At 40.6% G+C, this 23,716-nt stretch overlaps 1 protein-coding gene across 8 annotated transcripts in view; it reads left to right on the top strand.

Moving 5' to 3' along the window:
• Positions 1 to 23,716, top strand: part of BTBD9 (BTB domain containing 9) — a 298,672-nt gene that overhangs the window by 158,828 nt on the left and 116,128 nt on the right. For all 8 annotated transcript variants that reach the window (XM_037895534.2, XM_007071677.4, XM_043543500.1 and 5 more), the window contains one exon: positions 8,064 to 8,173. In XM_037895534.2, the coding sequence (XP_037751462.1) occupies positions 8,064 to 8,173 (110 nt within the window). The remainder of the gene's footprint in view (positions 1 to 8,063; positions 8,174 to 23,716) is intronic.

Raw genomic sequence — 23,716 nt, 5'->3', positions numbered from 1 at the left:
GAACTCTAAGTTGAGTGCTCAGTGAATACAGAACACTTAAATTATTATAGGCAGTCATTTTCATGAGTAATTGTCCTAATATTTATTTCCTGTGTAAAGGGGTGTGTCAGTGTTTGTGAATTGGGAGAGAAACTGATTTGCAAGGTTGTACAAAAAAACATGCACCTGTAATTCCCCAAAGAGAGGCTCAAGCTAATATGCAGAAATGTAACACAACTCCCAGAGCTAAACGTTCCTCCAGACTACAGGGAAGCTTACTACTGAGTGCAGAGCAGGGCAGGCACACTTTTAGTTCCATGTTGACTTTGATGATAACCTTTGCATTAGGACTTGCATGTTGGGCTCACAAAGAGATGCCTGTAGTCTAGGCCTCCCAGTGCTTAGATCAGGGGGTCTTAAGCTTTTCCAGTATCTGTACGAGTGCCCACTGCTTTCCATTCACTTTGTGTACAATCTGAACTGTAATGAAGTATGAGCTGCTCCAAACCACAGTCTTCATCCTAGATAAGCAAAGCTACATTTTATGTTAGAGCTTAAACTAATGAATGGAGGAGGCAGAGACTGAAGTTACAAAATGGCACACCATAGATAGAGGCTTTCTGTTAAGGGAGGGAAGGGGCAGTCACTAATATGGCTGCGAGAAGTATAAGTACATGTGTCTTTGGATGATTGACCTCTGATTTAGATACTCCAACTTTCACTTTGTTCTGCCCCTCATAATTTAAACTAGCTTGAAAGTTCAAGTACTGTCCACTCTTTTTCTTTTTTTGTCTACTCTGAACTGTATTCCTTTCCTGCCCTAATCTTCATGTGTGCACCGAACCTAGTTATTGTGTAGAATTAGTTAAAGAAGAGGAAGATAAAGATGTAATTCTGGATAGCTAGATAAGGATTTATGCCTTTAGCATTCATTTGCATCAGAGGTGGTCAGTTTGTTGCATATGTATCTTCCCTATCCTTATTTAAGTTTTAATTATCTTCCATCTGGCTAAGCTCTTGCAGAGGACCTTAGAGATACTGAGGAACATCCATTCTATTTTTCCAGCAGTATCCCTCTACAGACTTGATAAAGTCAGTTATCTGCAGTGCCCTTATTATCAGCTTAAATCTCAGCCTCCTATGTATTTGAGAAATGACATTGAAAGGGGAAGAGAAACAAGTAAAACCTCCAGCTTTCATTCAAAAATAATTGTCTAGAAAGTGTGATATCTGTTGTCGTTGTTCCTATGCCATGACATAGAACAGAAAGCTTTGAAAATATTCATTCTTTTTACTGTAAATTGTATAATAAGAATAAATGTAGACCATTTTATTGATTGCTGTGAGTTACCTACGGGTTTATTTCAGGGGTAAATGGATAATGAGACTTAGGTTTTGATGAAGGCTTGGGATCTGGCATGAATTTTGCATCTCAGGTGCTGAGCTGTATAGGCTGGCTATATTTCAGTGGGGATGCTATTGATCTTTTATGGAGATGATGTTTTTCATGTAGCACCTCCTGCTGGACAAGTTACAAAATATTCTTACCATTTGGTCAGTTCGACTGGTGAAGGATTAATGATGTATTTATCTATTTTTACGGAGGAAGTTATTTTAAAATACGTCATTTTGTGAATTTTACATTTTAATTTCCTGAGGTTACAGTGAATGTTAAAGGTGAATAATTAAACATGGACCAATATAGGTGTTATATTCACAAAATAGGTGAGTGTAGTAGTAAGAATATGCATTTAAGGTAATATACTTTAATATCTTTCATTTATATATCTCTTTACATTTTGAAGTATTTTCAAGTGCTTTCCAAATTTTGTATAATATATTGTACATATTCTGGAGGCACTGGTTGTGACTCCATAGTTAAGGTTGACTTCTGTTTTGCATTTAAAGCTGGGATTCAGCTTCTTTATGTATTAAAAAAACTGTGTGTGTGTGAGTGTGTGTGTGTGTGTATATATATGACACTGTTTTTTTCATACATAAAGAAACACTATTTCATACTGAAATAAAAACTTTCCAAACTTTCCACTTAGTTAAAATTAATTGAAATCCTGTGCATAGGCTATATTTGAAGAAATTTAGTTGTAATTAAGCCATGTTATTGTTGATTTTTTTATCTAAAAGCTTTTAAGTAAGCTACAGAAAGGGTAAGGTGAACTGCTTAAGTAGCTTTTAAGTGTAATCTTTGCGACATTAGAGGTAGCTCAACCAATCACCACCCTTCATCTTCAGCTAATTTGCACACAGCAGTTCTCTTGGTTGTAATCAGTAAGTGATCTGAGGGAGACAGAACAGATGAGAAGAGTTCTCGCTTGTCCAACTGTCATTGCTCTTTAAAGATTCCTTCACCACATGGTAACTTGGGCATCAGTGCTGGGAGGTTCCCCAGGGCCCAGCTAGTTTGGGTCCACTGCCAGCACAAATGAGCCAGGAGAGCAGGGAGACATTACCCCTTAAAGCACAGAGACATTAGACCCTACGGATGAGGCACCGAGCAACCTTCCTTTCACACAGCATCAGTGTATGTAATACAGCTCTCTAAAACATTTAGTCAGTTGCAAATTAAGGGCCAGATTCACCAGTAGATTTCAGTAGCTTTGTGTCTCTCTAGAGATGCGAAGCAGCTGTAAACCCAGCTTAATTAGTTTCTTAGAGACTAACCAATTTATTTGAGCATAAGCTTTCGTGAGCTACAGCTCACTTCATCGGATGCATCCGATGAAGTGAGCTGTAGCTCACGAAAGCTTGTGCTCAAATAAATTGGTTAGTCTCTAAGGTGCCACAAGTACTCCTTTTCTTTTTGCGAATACAGACTAACACGGCTGTTACTCTGAAATCTTAATTAGTTTGGTTGCTTTGCAGTGCTCTGGTATACCAATGAATTTGCCCTTTGAAAGTTAAAACTTTTTAAAATGATTCAAGGTTGATACTACATATCATCAAGCTATTAGAAATATTGTATAGAAATATTATCTTTGAGTTTCTTATTTAGTGTTCATGTATGAAACTTATTAACTTTAAAAAGAAACAGGGAAACTCAGGAAAACTGTGATGAAATGGAGTTACGCTTGAAAGTAAATGCTAGAAACTTAGGGGTGAAAAAATTACGGAAATGTTGCAATTATCTGAAAATCAGGTATTTCAAACCTAGAAAATTCAGACCGAAGATTATACTTAAAAGAAATCTAGACATGTTAAGGTATGGAAATGCCAAGTTAAGGCATCAAGAGAATCTTACTTTGCCCTGTAAATAGATCAGGAGGTAAAAATATATATATGTTGGGGGGAGGGGAGAACGATCTTTAAAAATCAGTTTAATCTGGAACCAAAAACTAAAATGTGCATTGCTTGGCATCACTAGGAGGCAGTAAGGATGGTTGGGGTGCCACAACTCTCCCTTTCTATACCTTTTAACATGTTTGAATTTATTTTCAATGCAGCTGTATTTTTGAATTTCCTAGTGTTCTAATGCTTGGTTTTGGGATAATGGCAACATCTCTGTAATGTATTTTACCCTTAAGTTAGTCTTATATATCCTCAACTTTACCGCCATTTCTGCATAGTTTTGTCTTAGAATATAAATACACAAGATATACATAATCACTTGAGCACCTTTTGTTGTAGAATGCAATGACTATTTAATAGTGCACACCATCAGTACAGAACTGTGTAGGACAGGAAGTGAAGAAAAATACCATATCCAGCTGAAACTGTTGGGGGAATTTAAGGAGGTAACATTTAATTGCCTGTATTGGAATTTGATCATGATGCCTAAGTTAACACCCTTCCTCTTGGAATATTTCCATGGGATCTTTTAATAATTGTAGGTAATCAAAACATTGTCTTTTTTACAGTTCATACTAAAAATAGCACCTCCCTTAGGCAATGTGCTAGTAGCCATACAAGATGGGGGACTTGCTCAGTACTGACTCAGAAGGAAGAATGTTGCCTACTAAATCAGCTGTTTCATTTCCTGCAACCTGGGCTTTTCTTTGTAAACATCCCATCCAAATGCTGATCTGGTTCCTGTTAGCTGGTAAGAACTGGCACAATCACAGCACAGCATGATATGTTAGTTATTGCTAACCCCAAAAGTTAAAAAATCATGAGTCAGACCCTGCAAAAAACTCAGGATATTAGCCCCAAAATCATGAGATTGAAATAAAAATAATAATAAAATAATGTGTTTGGCCTCTCTTATTTTTGAACTGCCCTTCCAACCCCCAATATGTATCTGACAATTACAATGTTGTCAACTGTTGCAACTGTACAGTGAGTTATGCATTGTTGACCCCCACTGCAGGAGCTTTTATAAGGACTCCGCTGAGATTAGGGAGCTAGGCACTGTATGAGCACTTAATGAAGAGTTTACAGTTTAATATTAAATGTAATGGTGAGTTTGTGATGTGGGAGCTGGAACTGAAACCCACCAATCTCATCTCATGTAAATGGTACCAAGCATCTATAGATGGGAACAGTTTTTAATCCTTAATGAACTGAGCAGGATTCAAACTGACAACCTGCAGGTGAAAGGCTAGGTAGCTCATTAGTAAGGCCCTTCGTTTTGGATTTTTATGGTATTTTTTTTCAAAATTTCCTGGGAATGTATTAGTGTTTATTCTAAATTTTAAAAACAGAGAAAGTAAGTAATCTAAAACAAAGGGCAATGGGCAGAGAAGGGTTGACTGGGGCAGGGGTTACTGATGTGGTTGTGGTCTCAGTTGCCAGGAATGGGCTCCCTGCTCTTCTCGCTCCCTCACTACACAGAGGAAGCAGAGTGGGTTGTGCTGAAGGGCCAGAAGCATTGACCATCCTGCCACAGATTCCAGGGTCCTATCTTCAGCTCCCCATTCACAGAGTCCCTGCTGGCTTCCTGCACAGAGTAGACTAACTGCCAGTTGATGGCTGCTGCACCTGCACCACTGGAGAGCGAGATGGGCAGGGAGCCTGGTGGTCCTGGCAGTAGAGACCACCCACAAGGAGCCCATCTGCTTCCTCTGCCAGACAGCACCCACTCCTGACCCCAGCCCTTCCGCGTGGCCCTGGGAAGTGGACAGGGTTGTGCCGAAGGGCTGGGGTCAGCCTCAGTCTATGGGTGGGGGATCAGTACTCATGGAGTGCAGCCTTCCGTTACCCTCCTAACGCTGGCCCTTCAGCATAGCCCTATGTGTTTCTTCCACAGAACATTTATGGATCCCAAAAAAGCCAAAATTTGGGTGAAAATCAGTAAAACCCAAATACTGGCTTTTTTAAAACCCGGAATTTTTTTTGAGAAAATCAGTAAATACCAACAGCGAAGAGCTTTGTTCATTAGCAATGCCCTGAGATATTCAGTTCCCCATAAGTTCTAATGTTACACTTTAGATGATAATGCTTGCCTTCTGAAAGATAGGTTTATTGTAAGTTCTGAATTTTTTGGAGTTTGCACAGGCAGGTTCTTCCCCTCTCTAGACTCACCAGCAAAATCTCTTGCCCCTTGGTCTCAATCTGAAAGACTCTACAGAAGAGTACCACGCCCTATCCTTAAAGGGAAAGATACAAACACCAGAAATACAACAATAATACAACACCCAAATTCACTTCTAAATACGTTTAGCAATATAAAATCATGTCAACAGTTACTCCAGGGTTGTTTCGCTAACTTTTATACGTATATGTATATGTTTTTTCACCTCCACATGGGTCATAAGCAGGGTTTGACAACCTTCAGATTCACAGCACTGACCTCTCCTACTATACTTTAGGAGTAACTGGTGGAGGAAAAGAGCATTCTGTTATTCTCTATGGGAACCAGTCTATACAGGGAGACAACATACACTTTGCAAGTATTTTTGAGACTGCAGTAAAATTCTGAGCAACAGTATTTTGGTTTCTGGCTCTGGCTCTGGGAGCAGAGTGATATGAGAGTTGTCATCAGCAAAGTCAAATGTAACAATACCTCTGGGTAATCTGAGAGGACCAGACCTGGGACTGCTAGATGTAAAAAGCATGAACTTCTACCGCTTAAGCTAAAGAACTAGAAGATCTTCTGAAATGCTGTGAGGCAAAGTGTATAATATTTGGCTCTGTTATATTCTATTCCCAGCTGTTCCTGAAATGACTGTGTGTGTACTCTCAGGTATCTATCTGTGAAATGGGTGAGTGATAGTTCCCCCCAACATAGTGGCATGAAGCCTTGATTCATTATAAGGATTGTGAAGGGTTCAGAAATATTAACAGCAGTCAGTGAAAGAACTTGGACTAGAACTTGGTCTCTAGGCATGCAGTATAGTACACCTTCCCTGTATGAAGGAGTTTCTTTCCCTCAAAAATCACATGACTGAATTTTTTGTCATTACAGGACTGCCAGCAGCAAGAGCCAAAGTTGTGGTTACTCACAAGAATTAACATTACATGTTTTGCATCATGTGTAGCGCAGGTAGAGGCTTACAGCTCCCTGTTGGAGAAAGTTCATAAATTCAGTATGATTTAGCATGTCACATAAGTTGGCCAAAAAGTGTATTTAGTAATAAATTTTAAGTAAGTCAACACTTTGAAACAGTCAGCAGATAAAATAAATAAATGTATTTGCTGACTGCCTAAAGATAGACTAAAATTCTGTCTGCAACATAAAATCACATTAGGAAATTTATTTTAAAAGTTGATCTTTCAAATGTTTTCAGCTTACATAGTTTAGCCACCTTTGTGGATGTAGTAAAAATTTCGTAAACCACTTATTTAAAAGCATTTTAAAGAATTCCGCTCTGCCTACACTAATGAAAAATACATATTAGTTGAAACATTTATCAACAGCAGTTTTTAAGAATTGTTCCTTTAACACTATCACTTTGGTTTGTAGACAGGACCTAAATAAAACTAGAAGGGAAAATAGTCCTAAGTACAAAAAGCTTTCTAAGCCCTAAGTACAAAAAGTTAAGGACTAAAAAAAAATCATCATTTACTTTACCTAGTTAACTTGGAGTGATGATGAACGTGAGACAAGCTTACTGTATTAGCGATCAGCCATTAGGTTAGAACTAAAATTACATTAGATAAATGAAAGGTTATTTTACACAGCAGAGGGAAAGATATTGCTAACATCTTACAGCTTCTACTTTTTCTTAATTGAAATCTGTTCATTTAATATGCACCTTCCTTCAGTGTGGATAATTCATAACTGGAGAAATGCTATCTATTCAAGTCATTTTCCTGGTTGTTTTTTAAGATCCACCAAGACAGCGTATAGTATCCCATTTGGGATTTTCCAGAACTCATAATAATGATTTCAGCTGTTCATTAACCTCTGAACTGTCATATCCCTTTGGAAAATGAGGGGAGCAGATTGATTCAAGGTTAATACTTGTTTGTAGAAGGTGAAGCCTCCAAGGTAATGCAGAGGGTGAATAGGCCACTTTGTTCAACAGCCACTGCCTGTGACTTTGCGTTAGCGTTCAGAAGTGCAAGCTATATAACCAAGAGTGAAACCCAGAAGCCTGACTGTTCAAATAACTTTTCTGGAATTAATAAAAGGTATTGCAAGAAAGAAGTTGGTGTCTGATGTGTCAACAGTTAATTTAGCAATTTGGAATTAAAAGCAGCATTATAATAAAAGAGAATTTATGGCTTCTGTAGGGAAGCAACATTGATTTATTGAGTTTGTTTTTAGTGTATGAAATCTTTCATTGTGGTGGAGAGTTGTCAATTAGCCTCTTTAGCCATTAGTAGAATCAGGCAGCTATTTTTAGTTCTCAAATGTTGTTGTATTATGGACAAACAGTTGATGTTTGAGCTGGATGATGTCTTGTTTTGATTTTCTTGATAAATCTAATCCAAATCCTGTAAAATTCTGATACATTTCACAGCTCTTAAATTTGCTGTAACTCTTCTAAGCTCTGTTGGAGCCAGAATTTCTGAGTAGGTGCAATATCTGTAGTCAAATTCATAATCTTCTTAACAATTCTCCGGTTCTTGTGGCTGGGCAAAATACTTTGATAGGGCAAGAGCACTGACAGCGTCCTAATGAATCATTGGTAACTTGGGAAGTGGGTCTTCATTGTCTTTAACTTGTTTTTTCTCTCTTCTCTTAGGTACATCCGAATAGTTGGCACCCACAACACAGTGAACAAAGTTTTCCATATTGTGGCATTTGAATGCATGTTTACCAACAAAACCTTCACTCTTGAGAAAGGTCTTATAGGTAAGAAATACAACTGTTTTTTAATTCTATAGTTATCTCTACTGTATGTAAATTACTAAAGACACTTGTTCTCAGTCATTTCAGGTTCATTGCCTGAACTCATCTTGTCTTTGCAACCCTAGGGTTCCACTCATACCAGTAGAAGCAAAGCCCATTTGTTTGTAAGAACATTCCTGTGTCTGCTTCCATTGTAGGTTGGCTGCATGACTTTAAAGATGTGTCTGCACTACAGAGCCTATGGTGTCATAGCAATGCCTGCATAGCCACCTTGTGTAGGCACAGCATACATTGACAGAAGGAATTTTTCTGCGAATGTAGGAATATGACCTCCGTAAAGAACATTGTCTGAGCTTACAGAAGCACTTTTCTGGCTGCGTCTACACTGGGGCTTTTTGTCGCCATAATTGTCAGTCAGGGGTGTGTTTTTTTCATAACTCTGCCCAGAATAGCTATGCTCACTCAAGCTTTGAGTAGAGGCCAAGTCTAAAAGACTTACTGTGACTGTCTGCTGGGATTCTCAGCATTGTGAGTTACTGTGTTGTGATGGGTTGGATCACAGAAACCCCCTAAATGATGTGCCGAGACTACCTCTGAGCCCGTTTTCTCTGGCAGCTTGGGGCTTCAGAACCTTGCCTTGTTTGAGCCAGGCACATTAGCCTGCTACAAACACAGCCCCAGGTCTGAGCCACATTACCTAAAAGCTGCAGGCTTAACTGAAAACAGCTTAAGAAGTGTTCCTGTCTCCAACACTCAGATGCCCAGCTCCCAATGGGGTCCAAACCCCAAATAAATCCATTTTACCCTATATAAAGCTTATACAGGATAAACTCATAAATTGTTCGCCCTCCATAACACTGATAGAGATATGCACAGCTGTTTGCCGCCGCACCCCCCCCCCCAGTATTAATACATACTCTGGGCTAATTAATAAGTAAAAAGTGATTTTATTAAATACAAAAAGTAGGATTAAAGTGGTTCCAAGTAATAACAGATAGAACAAAGCGAATTACCAAGCAAAATAAAATAAAACACGCAAGTGTAAACCTAATACAGTAAGAAAGTGATTACAGATGAAATCTCACCCTCAGAGATGTTCCAATAAGTTTCTTTTACAGACTAGCCTCCTTCTAGTCTGGGTCCAGCAATCACTCACACCCCTGTGGTTACTGTCCTTTGTTCCAGTTTCTTTCAGGTATCCTTTGTGGGTGGAGAGGCTACCTCTTGAGCCAGCTGAAGACAAAATGGAGGGATCTCCCAAGGGCTTAACTAGACTTTCTTTTGTGGGTGCAGATCCACTCCTCTCTCCTATCCAGAATTCCGCTCCAAGATGGAGTTTTGGAGTCACATGGGCAAGTCACATGTCCATGCATGATTGAGTTCCTTACCAGCCAGGCCACATTCCTGGGAAAACTCACATGTGGATTGGCATCTCCAAGTTCATTGTTAGCTTAAGTGTTTCTTGATTGGGCACTTATTGAGAATAGATTTTTCTCAGGAAGCTGACCAACTGCTTCACTGAGGCTACTTAAAATTAAACAAGTACATAGCCAATATTGATAACTTTGAATACAAAAATGATACATGCATACAAATAGAATGAATATATTCAGTAAATCATAACCTTTATAGAGATATGTTACATGGCATATGTAGCATAAAACATATTCCAGTTATGTCATATATACATTCATAAGCATATTCCATAAAGCATTATGGGGTTCAACATCTCATATGTTATCCCTCTCAAGCCTCAGAAAATGAGAGTTGTGCTGCAGCTAAGCTGTGTGACAACTCCTTGACACACCAGCTTGTCTGTCTTGTCAGCAAATTCTTCAGGACTCTGCCAGTCGAAACCTTACCTTGCAGGTAACAAACAGTGAGCCCCAAATTCTGAGTTCTTCAGAGATGTCTCTCTGCAGTGTCCATCCCTCTCACTGAACACTTACTGAAGTTAATTTTGTTGATCCTTTAAAGAGGTAATATACTGTAGCTCATTATTTTTACTGGGGTTTGACAAATGCTCTTATTTCAATCACAGCACTGATTTGGTTTATAGTAAAATAAAACAAGTTTCTTTTAACAAAGGGACATAAGATTAAGGGAAACTTAGTGTAAGGAAAAAGAGAGAAAGTTACAAGGAAACAAAAGAAAAATACTCTTCTACCATTAAACTTAATTTCAGCAAGTTACAATCTTTGCCTAAGCAGGTTTCTCACCTAAACTCAGTTCCCAGAGGCTTCAAGCCCCTTGGCTGAAGGATTCAACATTCTGTGATTTCAGGAACCCTGGCCCCTTTAATCCCCCAAGTGATGGATACCACAATGGCTTTCTGTTTCTGCTTATACCTTCCAAAGTTCATTGACCCTGTTACAAGAGACAGCTACCTCCTATTCTTCCCTTCCTGTTGACTTCCTATCCCCCTGCAGTTTCATACGTAAATATGGGTTCCATTGTTTTGATTCCATAATGCTTAATTTACACTGGAGACAGGTAAATATCTACCTTCCCTCCTGTCTGGGAGAAAACCTGTTTCTCCCTGTGTTTGGTCACAGACTTTAAAGCATAATATCAGCTAGTATCCATAATTCCTCATATAGTGTTAACGCATACATTTCACGATATTATTCACTGTGTGTCACAGGCTTTCATAAAAGATCTTACTCAATACACTTTTATAATACAGTAATATTGTATACAATCTGTTGATTCAGTTACTTATCAGTTGCGTTTCAAAAGCCCTGTCTTTATAACTCAATAAACCTTTGAAATTTATTCTTCTGAAGTGTATCTCTAGATGAAGTTTCTCTCTCCTGATGGGATGTAGATGCCTTGCTGCCTTCTCCCATGCTTGTTAGCTTGATAGCTTTGTTTACTTTATATGTAAATATACTTTCATTGTGTCTGGCTGATGACAAGGCTAGACAGACAAGCAGATACCCGTTCCTTTGGTTAAAGGGCAAACTGTGCTTATGCATCGCTTGCCAAACACATTTTAGGAACATAATTCTAGCACATATTTATAACTCTTTGTACACACCCCATACATACATCATGCAGGAATATTAATGCTTAGTGAGTTATTAGTTTTCCAGTGATATATCACATGCCATCTTCTGGGTATATATCATGATAACACTATGTTAAGTGTAGTGAGTATGTCAGACCTGACACACAGTAATGAATCACCAGTAGGCCTCTGTGTCACACTTACTATGCTTAATTACTAGAGTAACTGTTAGAAAATAGTCTTTTATAAAGATTATTTGAGACTTCCTGTAGCTGCTGTGTGACAACATCTGAAGAATCGTCTTGTATGCTCCATACCAGACAAGAAGCACTGCTTCTTGTAGTATATTTCAGTGCCTCTTAGGATAGTAAGATTCAGAATTCAGAGGAGGCCTTTCAGGATTCACAGAATTTTTAAATTTTATGCACGCAGCAGTGAAGGTGAAGGAAAAATAGTTTTCAAAAAGGGGTAAAAAATTCTCTCCTAAACTTCTTTTGTGAGATTTGACTGTGGAGAGCTAGTCTCTGAGTCTTCCAGTCCTCTATTTAGCCATGTACTGTGGAGAAACAAGGTAATTTCACAATCACTCTTCAGCATCTCATGAGATTTACCACAAAATCTCTCTTAAAATCTCTTTTTAGGCCTGTAAGTATGTGAGAAGGCAGCCCCTGCCTGTGGAGACCTCTTGCGGCAGGCTGAGCAGAACAAGTATGGCTGTCTCAGTTTCCCCTTGGTTTAGCCATAATAAGAGCACAGTTCCTCTCGCTGTCCAATTCAGAGTCCCACCTGTGGGCACATTTTATTCACATATACATGCAATAATCTATAGAATCCTCGTGCTAAAACCATTCTGTCAATACCCACAGTAAAACATAGAAATGTATTACAATTTTCCATTCCCATTTTCAGGGAGATTACTTCTAGATCATCCACCTCTGAGTCCACCAGCACTCAGTTCCCAGTTCTTTTCTGCTCTTGTTCCAGAGCTCCAGTCTCCTGGCCATCCACCTGAAAGTGACCAGTTTCATGACACTTCTGCCCAAACACAATCCAACAACTGAACCCTTTTCAGCCTTCTATCACTGGCTCTCCAGCTCAGGAAGGTCAGCAGGCTAACCTTTCCACTTGTCTCCTAGCCAGTTCCTCCCTATTTCCAAGTAATACCTGCAGAAATTTCCTGTCTCTCCCAGGCAGCTATCCCTTGCTCCTCCCAGGTAGCTCTCACCTGCTATTCTCTATGTATTTCTCAGGCAGTTCTTTCCTACACCTTTCCTTGCTTCTGCCAGGCAGCTCTCCCTTTCCTCTTCCTGTCTTCTGTCTCCTCAGGCCCATGTGCCTTGACTTAATTAAACCCAATTGGGTAACAGCTAATCAGTCGCAGGTGCACTGGACACCCACTCTTTCTTAAAGGGGCCAGTCACAAAAATATATGAAAGGTCAGGTTAAGTCTTTCTAAATTTTATTTGACATGGTTCAAGAGTGTGCAAGGCTCCTCATAATACAGATAAAAAGACCTTATCTGTGCCCTGAGGAGTTCACAAAATAATCTCATATCTGATGTCAGCAACGTACTGTATCCAGGCAGTGTAGGAAGGAATTGCATTTAAAGAAAAAGTGCAATATCAATAAGAGTATGCAGTTACTCAACAGAGAATAGTACCCAGCATGTTGGAGTAAATACTTTTAAAATAAATACGGTCTTAGCTAATTTAAGGTGCAGAAATCTTGTACTCACTCATATAAAGCCATATTATTACTGTGTGCAAATCAGTAATAGATACATGTGTATTATAGTATTAGTAAAGCAGGGATTTTAAGAATTACTTAGGGTGCTGTTTTGGGTTTTTTAATCTACAGTTTAGGGCACGTGTAACACTGTCTGTTTTCAACTTGTGAGGTGAGAGCTGTAATATTTAAAGGATACTTTGTCAGACCAACAAATAAGGGGGTCAAGGTGTGTGGGTATATGTGTGAGCTTAGATCCTAATTCACTTGTCTTTCAGATAATATCTCTCTGACACTTGGTTTGGTTTTAGCAGAGTTCTGGTGTGACATGTTGCTGCTTTCTTTGTCTGTTTTAGCAGTTGCATGTCAATGGATGCCTGATAAAAGCAGTTGCATTTCAGTTTAAATATAGTGGTGGAGATTCTTGGTTTTGCGCAATCTCTATTGCTAAAGGTTGTAAAGACTTAAATATCTTTTTTATAGCAACATTAAATGGTAAGTTACCCTGTTAAAGTTACAGTTAGATTTTAGCAAAGAATAACAGTATATCGAAAGCATGCCGTTATCTGTGATACAATTAGCATATAAATGACAGAATTCTGCCAGGAAATTATTTGAATTCTAGCCTGATGATAACAGGAATAACTAGCCTGATCTTTATTGACTTTGTTTTCCATGTTACTGTTATAAGACAAAACTGAAAGTGCAATAAATTGAAGTGTAAATGTTTATTTTGACCATAGGAAGCCTGAGATTTGTTCTAATGTTTTGCAAATTTCCATGGAATCTCTTAGGGTTGTTGAAATGCATTATATTACAAAACATTGAAAAATGTTAAAGTTTCAATCAGAAATATTTAAATCATATTTGCATACTCTTTCTTCTAAGCTTTGTTGGAACAGTGGGGACATGCTCTCACTGTCTAACTTCAGTTGTGTGTTTTGGTAGAGCTGGGTGACTTAATGCAATTTGATGGTTTTTATTTGTGCATCTTATTAATAATTAAGTTTAACACAGAGCTCAAGATGGCTAGATTTTCAGTAAGATCTCAGTCAGAAGGCTCTGCAGATGATACATCTCTCCTGCATCCATTGGGACAGGCTTAGACTCCTGCTCCTTTATGCTTTCCCAATCATGTGTCCTCTGCTTCTCATTACAGAAATCACAGGCCAGATTTTATGAAGTTTTTGGATTGTGCTTTCCAGTCCTTTGAAATGAAGTAGAGGAAGAGGAAACTACACCGTTTCCTTTGCCCCTGCAGCTGCCCCACTCCCCCTCTGTCTTGGTAACAGCCCATGGATTATGTCATCGCAGATTTAAAAGCTCACCTCTGGTCCTGTCTATGATCTCCCAGGCTCAGAAGGGTCTGGGGCCCCAGGCTCAGAGATTGCCTACTGGATCAGGTCCCATTCAATATCTGGCCAGAGGAGGAAGTGGTGTTTCCCAGTGTATAACCGTTAGCCCAGTGGTCAGAGCACTCACCTGGGATGTGGGAAACCCAGATTCTATTCCCCCTCTGCTTGAGGTAAGGGGAAACAGTTTTTGAACAGGGTCTCCCACATGGCTCAGGAGAATGCTCTGAACATTGAGCTATGAGAGATTCTGATATGCGTCTTTCTCAGCCTTTCCTGTTGAAGCTGTTCCACTTTTGATAAATAAAGAATGATTGGAGCAGAGGGACTGAACTTTGGGTCTTGCACCTTGCAGGTAGCTTCCCTAATCACAAGGCTAGAGAGCCATTCTCTTTCTCTCTCTCTCTCTGGCCCAATGACTGTTTAGGCATTTATCCACAGTGCAACAGCTTTCACAGACTGAGAAACACCCTCATCAAATTATCCCATAGGTCAGTGGTTAGAGCTAGAGCCCTGCACGGATACAAAAATGTGGATCCACATCCGCCAGTAGCAACTCATGATCCAACCTGCGATCCGCTAGCCGTCTTTTACCTGTATCGGCACCCGCAGAAGCAAGCCATCTCACAAGGGCTAGCGACCGCGGGGGTAGGGTCTTGCAGGAAGAGGCAGCACGAGGGTGAGGACTGGAGGTAAGGGGAAGCGCGGGGGCAGGGTCTCGAGGGGAAGAGGCGGCATGGGGGGAGGCAACTGGGGGGAAGGGGCTTCTCATCCTGTGCTGCTCCCAGGGGCTTGCGAGCGACAGCACACGGCAGCAACAGTACGTGTTGCATCACAGTGGAGCGGAGGAGTGGGGCGCTGGGGCCCCACGTGTTCCAATCCCCGTGGCCGGGTGTGGGCCTTGTTACCCAGGAGCCGGAAGACTGGGCCCAGGACTGGGAGCACCGCCAGGATGGGGACACTGGTGTTGCCCGAGGGGCCCGAACTGCTAGCCAGGAAGTGGCATGGTGAGTGGATGCTGGGCAGCCCCGACTCCAACCTGCCTCCCGGCCACTGGCCCCGAGTGCTCCCCAGGCTGCCCAAGCCAGATGCCGCAGGCCAGGTGCCATTGGTGAGTAGAGCCTTGCATGGTTTTATCTGCATCCGATCCACTATCTGCAAAAATGGTCCGCAGATATCCACGGATTTGCAGGGCTCTAGTTAGAGCACTCTCTTGAGAGATACGAGATGCCTGTTCAAATCCTTTGGCCTCCTCTCGTCCTATCAAGCCGAAGGGGTGGAAATTCAATCTGATTCTCCCACTTTTCAGCGGAGTGCTCTAACCACTGGCCTAGAAGTTATAAGGAGGTCGCTGCTGCTGCCTCCAGTGTTTTGTGTGAAGTTAGGCATGTGCCTAACTCATTCTCACAAGAAACAGCTTAGGCGCCTAAGCTGCCAGACTTCAGAGGAGGGGTTTCTGGTTGTGGATCACTAGCGAGATAGGCATCATCCTGGAGCTAGGTGCCTAACTCTGTGAGAGGGGGAGGGGCTGAGGACACATCTCTCATGTCAGCATCTCCCATTGGCTATCTTAGGCATCTCCCCACCTAGCGTATTGGCTTACGTGCATTACATTCTTCGGCACTCATCTCTCCCTGTTCATTGTATAAAAGCCTGGGCATCTGACTCAGGCTTTTTAAATTTGTGTATTCCAATGATTTTCTAGTCACCTAAAAGTTACGTGCCCTGATGCTCAGCATTGTAACGCCTAAGTCCCTGTGTGGATCGAGGCCTTTGTGATGCCGGTGGGAGGGCTGGCACAGGATTTAGCTCTTTCTGTGCTGCTTAATGAAGATCTCTCAGTGCCTCCCACTTTTCTAAGTGATATTGCAGTGTTCAAGTAACACAGAGTGTGAAGGACCCCACAAGAACTATTTTCTGAGAACTGTGTGAGGGCACTAAGGCTAAAAGTGGATAGTTCAGAAAAGAATTTGGTTACATATAGCACCTTGCATTCTCAAATATCTTACAGAAGCAATGTGTTATGGCTTGTCTAGGGGGGCACAGAGGAACATTTCGGGGTTTTGAGCTGGGGCCTGGTCAGGGACAGAGTGCCACCCATCTCCACTCCTGGCTCAGCCCCAGCTGCCAGCTCGACGCCCGGGGCCCCAGCTGCTGACCTTGGCTCCACTCCCCCGCTACCCCCAGCTATGGCCCCAGCCTCAGACCCCATACCTCTGTCTGCATCCCCTTCCCCCCTGCCAGCCCCACTTCTGGCTCCAGCCCCAGCTCTGGGGGTGGGGGAGAAGAGCAGATAGGGGTAATGGGGGCGTGAGGTAAAAAGTTTGAGGACCACTGGTCCAGACAAACAGTTCATGCATGGCAATCTGAGGTGTAAATATACAGTGCATTAGCCTGCCGTTCACTAACTGTGTGGACCCTGCCACCATGTTAGGTTTCCTAGTGCACACTGACCTCCTGTTTCAATATGGGAGTAGCTCAAAGTGCACTAGGGAACTTTTAGGGCATGATAGCAGTGTCCACATGGACAATTAGTGTGCGGCAGGCTAGTGCACTGTGGATTTACATCCCATCTTGCTGTGCACTGTTTATTTAGACTAGCTCTTAGATACAGTTACTGCATTGACTGTGTAGACAGTGTGGCAGCCACTAAATACTACAAGAGATTACAGTGCAGTCATTATAAGAGCCTGTTTTACTAAGAAAATGCATGTTGGCTAGTCCATCAGGGGGACACAGCCATTTTAGGAAGAGCTGTGTGACCTTTAACAACTTCCTGGACAATTGCCAGGAATGATACAAAAGGGTCCTCTTATTTAAAGCATCAATCAAAGGAATAACAAAAAATTGGGTCACTGAGAGAGGCTTTTTGGGGGTTCTCTTGCAACTGCATATAGTCTCTGTTGTTTAATCTCTTTATTAGACTTATTCAATTGGATCAGGTAGCTTTCCATACAGGGAGGGACATTTGTCAGACATATTATTTTCAAGTGTGTAGCGTCTACATAATGGCCATCGCTGTAAAGTGGAGATTAGGGGCCTGGCAAACAAGTAATAAAAGTGAAGTGTAATTTCATGTAGTAGATTGATAATAGCAATTTTATGTCACTGTGTTTTACATACAACATTTTCATGTCAAAACCATTAGCTCCCAACGTATGACATTTAAAAGTTAATGTGAGAAGAGAGATGTAAAACAGGTACTGTAATCAATATCCAAAAAGCTCTAATGGCAGTTGTCTAGCAGTTTTAAGGGAAAGCTAGATGGAATTGCTCTTTCTAGCACTGCTTGTTTTAGTGCCAATTTATAATTCATTGTCCTGATAAACAAGATAAGTGATATAAATGAATGAGATCTTGTGAAATTGTTCCCCAATGCAGATGTTTGGGCTGAGGTTTAATTTTCCATATGGCATGTTGTTACTCTGTAAATGCATACGTTTGTTAAACAGCCCTACATACATCCTTATAGTATTGACATAAATATTTTGCTTAACAAGGACATAAAATTTAAAAAAGAGACACGGTGATTGCTGTCATGAATTTCACCATCAAAAATTTTGAACAGCGTTAAGTCTGAGACTTTATTTACAAATGTAAAGCAAAATATACCAGTGTCTTAGCAAATGACAGAACTACTAGTTTGGATGCAGAGTCAGGACCCTGCGATGTGATGACCTTGCTAGAGTTTTTTAACTACCCCGTGACAAGGGTCTACTACAAAAGGTCAGGCGCTTCCTTATACATTTGTTGTCTTTTCTTGTCTTGGAGCTTCCTTTTGCCCTTCTCTGCTTTGGAGTGAAGAGAATCTGATTACCTAAACTCAGTCCCAGGAGACAGTAGTCAGTGTTATAATATCCCTGCTGTACTAGACACATAGACTTTAAGGCCAGAAGGGACCATCATGATCATCTAGTCTGACTTCCTGCACACTGCAGGTCACAGAACCTCACCCACCCACTCCTGTAACAGACCCCTAACCTCTGGCTGAGTTACTGAAATCCTCAAATCTGGCACTATTGGCATCTTCTGCTTAGGGAATGTCAAAGACTATGCAAGCATGGGGGTATGAGCAACCTCTCACCTCACCTTGAGGTCTGGTCCAGATCATTGGGAGTACAATCTGAAAAGCCTATATTATATGTTGTACTTATCTCTGGCTTTTCAGGCCTGTCTCAATTTATCAGCCTATCTTTCTACTTCTACATAACATACCAGGGGAAAACAGTGAATAATGGGTAAAGAGTAGGAGATGGATATAAAAAATAGAATGCCCTTGGTTACCCTCTGGGGAATGCTATTCAAAACTTATGAATCATTGTGAACCCTCATTTGCAGACCATCCTGTACCTTATGAGAAATTGTTTTAAAGAAAAAAGGAAGGAAAGAAAGAAACGGAATAAATAATCATTCACTTGTCTTTTGCTCAATGGCAGTTATTTAAAAAATCATTTAAGCATATAGCAAAGGGAAAATAGCCAAATCAATTTCCTAGTAATGCAGTTCAGCTTTGTGAAATATTACTCTCTCTCCCCCATGGTGAAGCAGTGAGAGGTGCTGTTTTCTTGTCCAGTTTAATGTCAAATCTACACAAAGCTGTCATATCTTGTTCTTGCTCCCCTTTTTAAAGGTTAGCTTTTTTTCAAAGTTGAACAGGTTTTCCCAGCAACATCTGTCAGCTTTGCACTAAGCATACCCTTAGGAAATTATGAAAATTTTAAGATTATCTAAATACTGCTGGGAATTTTTTTCCCTCTACAGTAAAAAAAAAAAAAAAACAGCCACATGCCTAGTTTTATTTACTGCTGCCCATTTCTCTGTAGATCTAAAGATCTGTTCCCGTGGTTTAGGTTTTCTTTTTTCCCTGTTTCCAATGCTGCAGCAAACAATGCTCATTTCCTAAGTTTTTCTGAAGCAATTGCTGTTTCTGAAAGCAGGCTGCAGGAAGGCCTCATGTTTAATGAAAGAGCTCTATAGCCACTATGGTGTTAGTGAAAAGTGTGTTTCATTCTAATGACTTGAATGATCTTGATCTGATTCGTTGGGTCAGAAACAGCAAACCCCAGTAGATATTGACCAGAAAAAGCAGACTTCTCTTTTGTTATTCTAAACCAGCCAACTGCATGCAACACTAGCAAGTGTTACTAGTTTTTCTCAGGTCAGTAGAAACCTTGTTGATTCTAACTTCCTCCCTCTTTTCTTCCAGGTAGCAAATTCCACTACGTAGGAGTGTATGGGAAAATTTACATTCCCATGTAATACCCAGGGTGCTGACTGGCTTGTCTAACTACTAGTCGTGGTAAACATAAAAATTGCCATCTACAGCAGATAATTTGTCAGACCTTGGGTTTTCAATATTTAAAGGTAGGAAGGACTGTTGGCAATCTAAAAAGTCAGCATTATTTACTGGCTTAAGCACAAGACTGAGGGCCAGGATCTCCTGAATTCTAATCCCAATTCTGCCATTTACTCACTGAGTAACATTAGAGAAATATCTTAATCTTTCCGTGTCTTTCCTCATGTGAAATGGGGCAAATAACACATACCTATCTCAAACGGTGTTGAGGATTTATGTTACATACATGCTAAGTATTAATAAACACTGCTAATATAATAATTAGCACTTAATACGGATCTCAAAGAGCTCTATGTAGGTGGTTAAATATTATTTTACAGATGAGGAAACAGGCTCAAAGAAGTAAGTGTCTTGCCCATGGTCACACAGTGAATCACTGGCACATTGAGGGTTTAAAATCCACGTCTCCTGACACCGAGTATGGTCTTCTGTCCACAAAATGAAACTGCCTTTTATTAAGTGCAATGTAAGGTTTTGGGGGGAGATTTGTTAAGGAATAAATGGGAATTAAGCATCTAACTCCCACTGAAATTCAATGGGAATCAGATACTTGGCCCTAAACTCCCATTTGTGCCTTTTGGACATCTCCCTCTTTATCGATACTCTAGAGGAAACTAGGTTTCAGTAATAATGGATACTTCTGAAGAAAGGTTGTGTCTTATAATAGTCTCATTGAGCTCTTAATTGGTGTGATCTAGTTTACACAGATATAAATTCAGACTTAAAGGCCAGACGGGACCATCATGATCATCTAGTCCAACCTCCTGGACATTGTAGGCCACAGAACATTACCCACCCACTCCTATAATAGACCCCTAACCTCTGTCTGAGTTACTGAAGCCCTCAGATCATGATTTAAAGACTTCCAGTTACGGAGAATCCGCCATTGACTCTAGTTTAAACCTGCCAAGTGACCCATGCCACAGAGGAAGGTGAAAACCGCCCAGAGTCTTTGCCAATCTGACCTGGGGGAAAATTCCTTCCAGACCCCAAATATGGCTGTCAGTTGGACCCTGAGAATTTCGGCAAGGCCCAACAGCCATTCACCAGGGAAAGACTTCTTTGTAGTAACTCAGAACCCTCCACATGTAGTGTCCCAGCACCAGCCATTGGGAATATTTGCTACTAGCAGTCACAACTCAGCTACATGCCGTTCTAGGCAGTCTCATAATCCCATCTCCTCCACTAACTTATCAAACTCAGTCTTGAAGTCAAGTTAGGTTTTTTGTTTCCAGTGCTTCCCTTGGAAGGCTGTTCCAGAACCTCACTCCTCTGATGGGTAGAAACCTTTATCTAATTTCAAGCCTAAACTTGTTGATGGCCAGTTTAAATCCATTTGTTCTTGTGTCAACATAGTCCCTTAATGTAAATAACTCCTCTTCCTCCCTGGTATTTATCCCTCTGATGTATTTATAGAGAACAATCCTATCTCCCCTCAGCCTTTGATTAGGCTAAACAACCAAGCTCTTTGAGTCTCTTCTCATAAGGTTGGTTCTCCATTCCTCTGATCATCCTAGTAGCCCTTCTCTGCACCTGCTCCAGTTTGAATTCATCTTTTTTAAACATGGGAGAGCAGAATTGCCCACAATATTCCAGATGAGGTCTCACCAGTGCCTTATGTAATGGTACTAACACTTCCCTGTATCTACAGGAAATACCTCACCTGATGCATTTTAGGATTGAATTAGCCTTTTTTCTTGGCTGCATCATATTGGCGAAACAGTCATCCTGTGATCGACCAGTACACCCAAGTCTGTCTTGTCATCGGTCGCTTCCAACTGATAAGTCCCCAGCTTATAGAAAAAAATTGTTGTTAGTCCCTAAGTGCACCTTCTGCTTTGCACTATTAAATTTCATCCAGTTTCTGTTACTCCAGTTTTCAAGGTCATCAAGATCTTCTTGTATGAAATTCCGATCCTCCTCCATATCAGCAGTACCTCCCAACTTTGTGTCATCTACACATTTTATTAGCACACTGCCACTTTTTGTGCCAAATTCATTAATGAACATGTTGAATAAGATTGGTCCCAAGACTGATCCCTGAGGAACTCCATTAGTAACCTCCCTCCAGCTTGACAGTTTACCATTCAGTATGACACTTTGTATTCTCCCCTTTAAAAAGTTCCTTATCCGCCTTCCAGTTCTCATATTAATCCCCATCTTCTCCAAGTTAATTAATAATTTCCCATATGAAATTGTATCAAATGCCTTACTTAGATCCAGGTAGATTAGGTCTACTGCATTTCCTTTGTCTAAACAATCAGTTATCTTCTGAGAGAAAGAGATCAGGTTGGTCTGGCATGATCTACCTCTTATAAAACCATGTTTTATTTTATCCCTGTCAGGGTTCCTTCCCCACTCTGACCTCTGGGGTACAGATGTGGGGACCCACATGCAAGACACCCTAAGCTTATTTTTACCAGCTTAGGTTAAAAACTTTCCCAAGGCACAAACTCCACTTTGTCCTTGAACAGTATGCTGCCACCACCAAGTGATTAAGACAAAGAATCAGGGAAAGGACCACTTGGAGTCGTATTCCCCCAAAATATTCCCCCAAGCCCTACACCCCCTTTCCTGGGGAAGTCTTGAGACTAATATCCTCACCAATTAGTACAGGTGAACACAGACCCACCCTTGGATCTTAAGAACAATGAAAAATCAAGCAGGTTCTTAAAAGAAGAATTTATTTAAAAAAAAAAAAAAGAATCACCTCTGTAAAATCAGGATGGAAGATAACTTTACAGGGTAACAAAAAGATTCAAAACACAGAGGATTTCCCCTCCAGGCAAAACTTTAAAGTTATTAAAACAGGGATAAACCTCCCTCTTAGCACAGGGACAATTCATAAGTTAAAACAAAAGATACTCTAACACATTTCCTTGCTATTACTTACTATTTCTGTAATATTAGATGTATCATTTCAGTGGGAGCTGGATTACTTGCTTGGTCTCTCCCATTGTCTCTGGGGAGAACACACACAGAGCACCAAACAAAGCTCCCCCTCCCCGATTTGAAAGTATCTTCTTTCCCCATTGGTCCTTCTGGTCAGGTGCCAACCAGGTTGTCTGAGCTTCTTAACCCTTTACAGGTAAGGAGGGATTTTATGCTACCCTTAGCTGTATATTTATGACAATCCCAATTACGATTGACCTTTGTGTCCTTAACTACTTTCTCTTGCAAAATTTGTTCCAAGACCTTGCATACAACTGAGGTCAAACTAACAGGCCTGTAGTTTGCCAGATCACTATTTTACCGTTCTTAAAAATAGGCACTCTATTAGCAATTCTCCAGTATGACCCCTGAGTTTATTAATTCATTAAAAATTCTTGCTCTTGGGCTTGCAATTTCATATACCAGTTCCTATAATATTAATGGACAGAGATTATCTGGGCCCCCAATCTGGTCCCATTATGCTGTTTGAGTTTGATTTCCACTTTAGCTATGGTAATTTCTACTTCCATATCCACATTTCCATTAGCCACCCTGCCACTATCTCTAAACTCCTCATTACAGTTATTAAAAACTGAGGCAAAGTATTTGTTTAGTTGTTGGGTCACGCCTAAATTATCTTTAATCACCCCATTCTCCGTGCTTAGTGGGCCCATTTCTCCTTCCTTGTTTTCTTTTTATTTATATAGCTATAGAACCTTTTACTATTTGTTTTAATTTCCTTTACAAGGTCCAACTCTGCCTGATTTTGGCAGTTCTCACTTTTTCTGTACACTTTCTGACTTCCAAGGGGGTAGCTTTCCTTACTGATGCATCCTATTTTCCATTCTTTATAGGCCTTCTTTTCATAACCTGTTTGAGCTGCTTGCTCATCCAGTTTGGTCTGTAACTCTTTCCTCTGAATTTTTTCCCCCTTGCTTGGGATGCAGGCCTCAGATAGTTTCTGCAACTTTGACTTGAAGTAATTCCAAGCTTCCTCCACTTTCAGATCCATGAGTTCTTCAGTCTAGTCCAGTTCACTAATTCCCTTAATTTTTTTAAGTCTGCTCTTTTTTGCAGACCTATTTTTGTTTATTCTTTCATTTAGTTGTAAGTGAATTAGCTCATGATCACTTTAGCAAACATTGTCCCCTACAGCCAGCTCTTCTATGAGA

This window comes from Chelonia mydas, chromosome 3, assembly GCF_015237465.2.
Source record: "Chelonia mydas isolate rCheMyd1 chromosome 3, rCheMyd1.pri.v2, whole genome shotgun sequence".
NCBI lineage: Eukaryota > Metazoa > Chordata > Testudines > Cheloniidae > Chelonia > Chelonia mydas.
The sequence above is the reverse complement of the archived record's forward strand: the minus strand, read 5'-3'. Positions and strand labels throughout refer to the sequence as shown.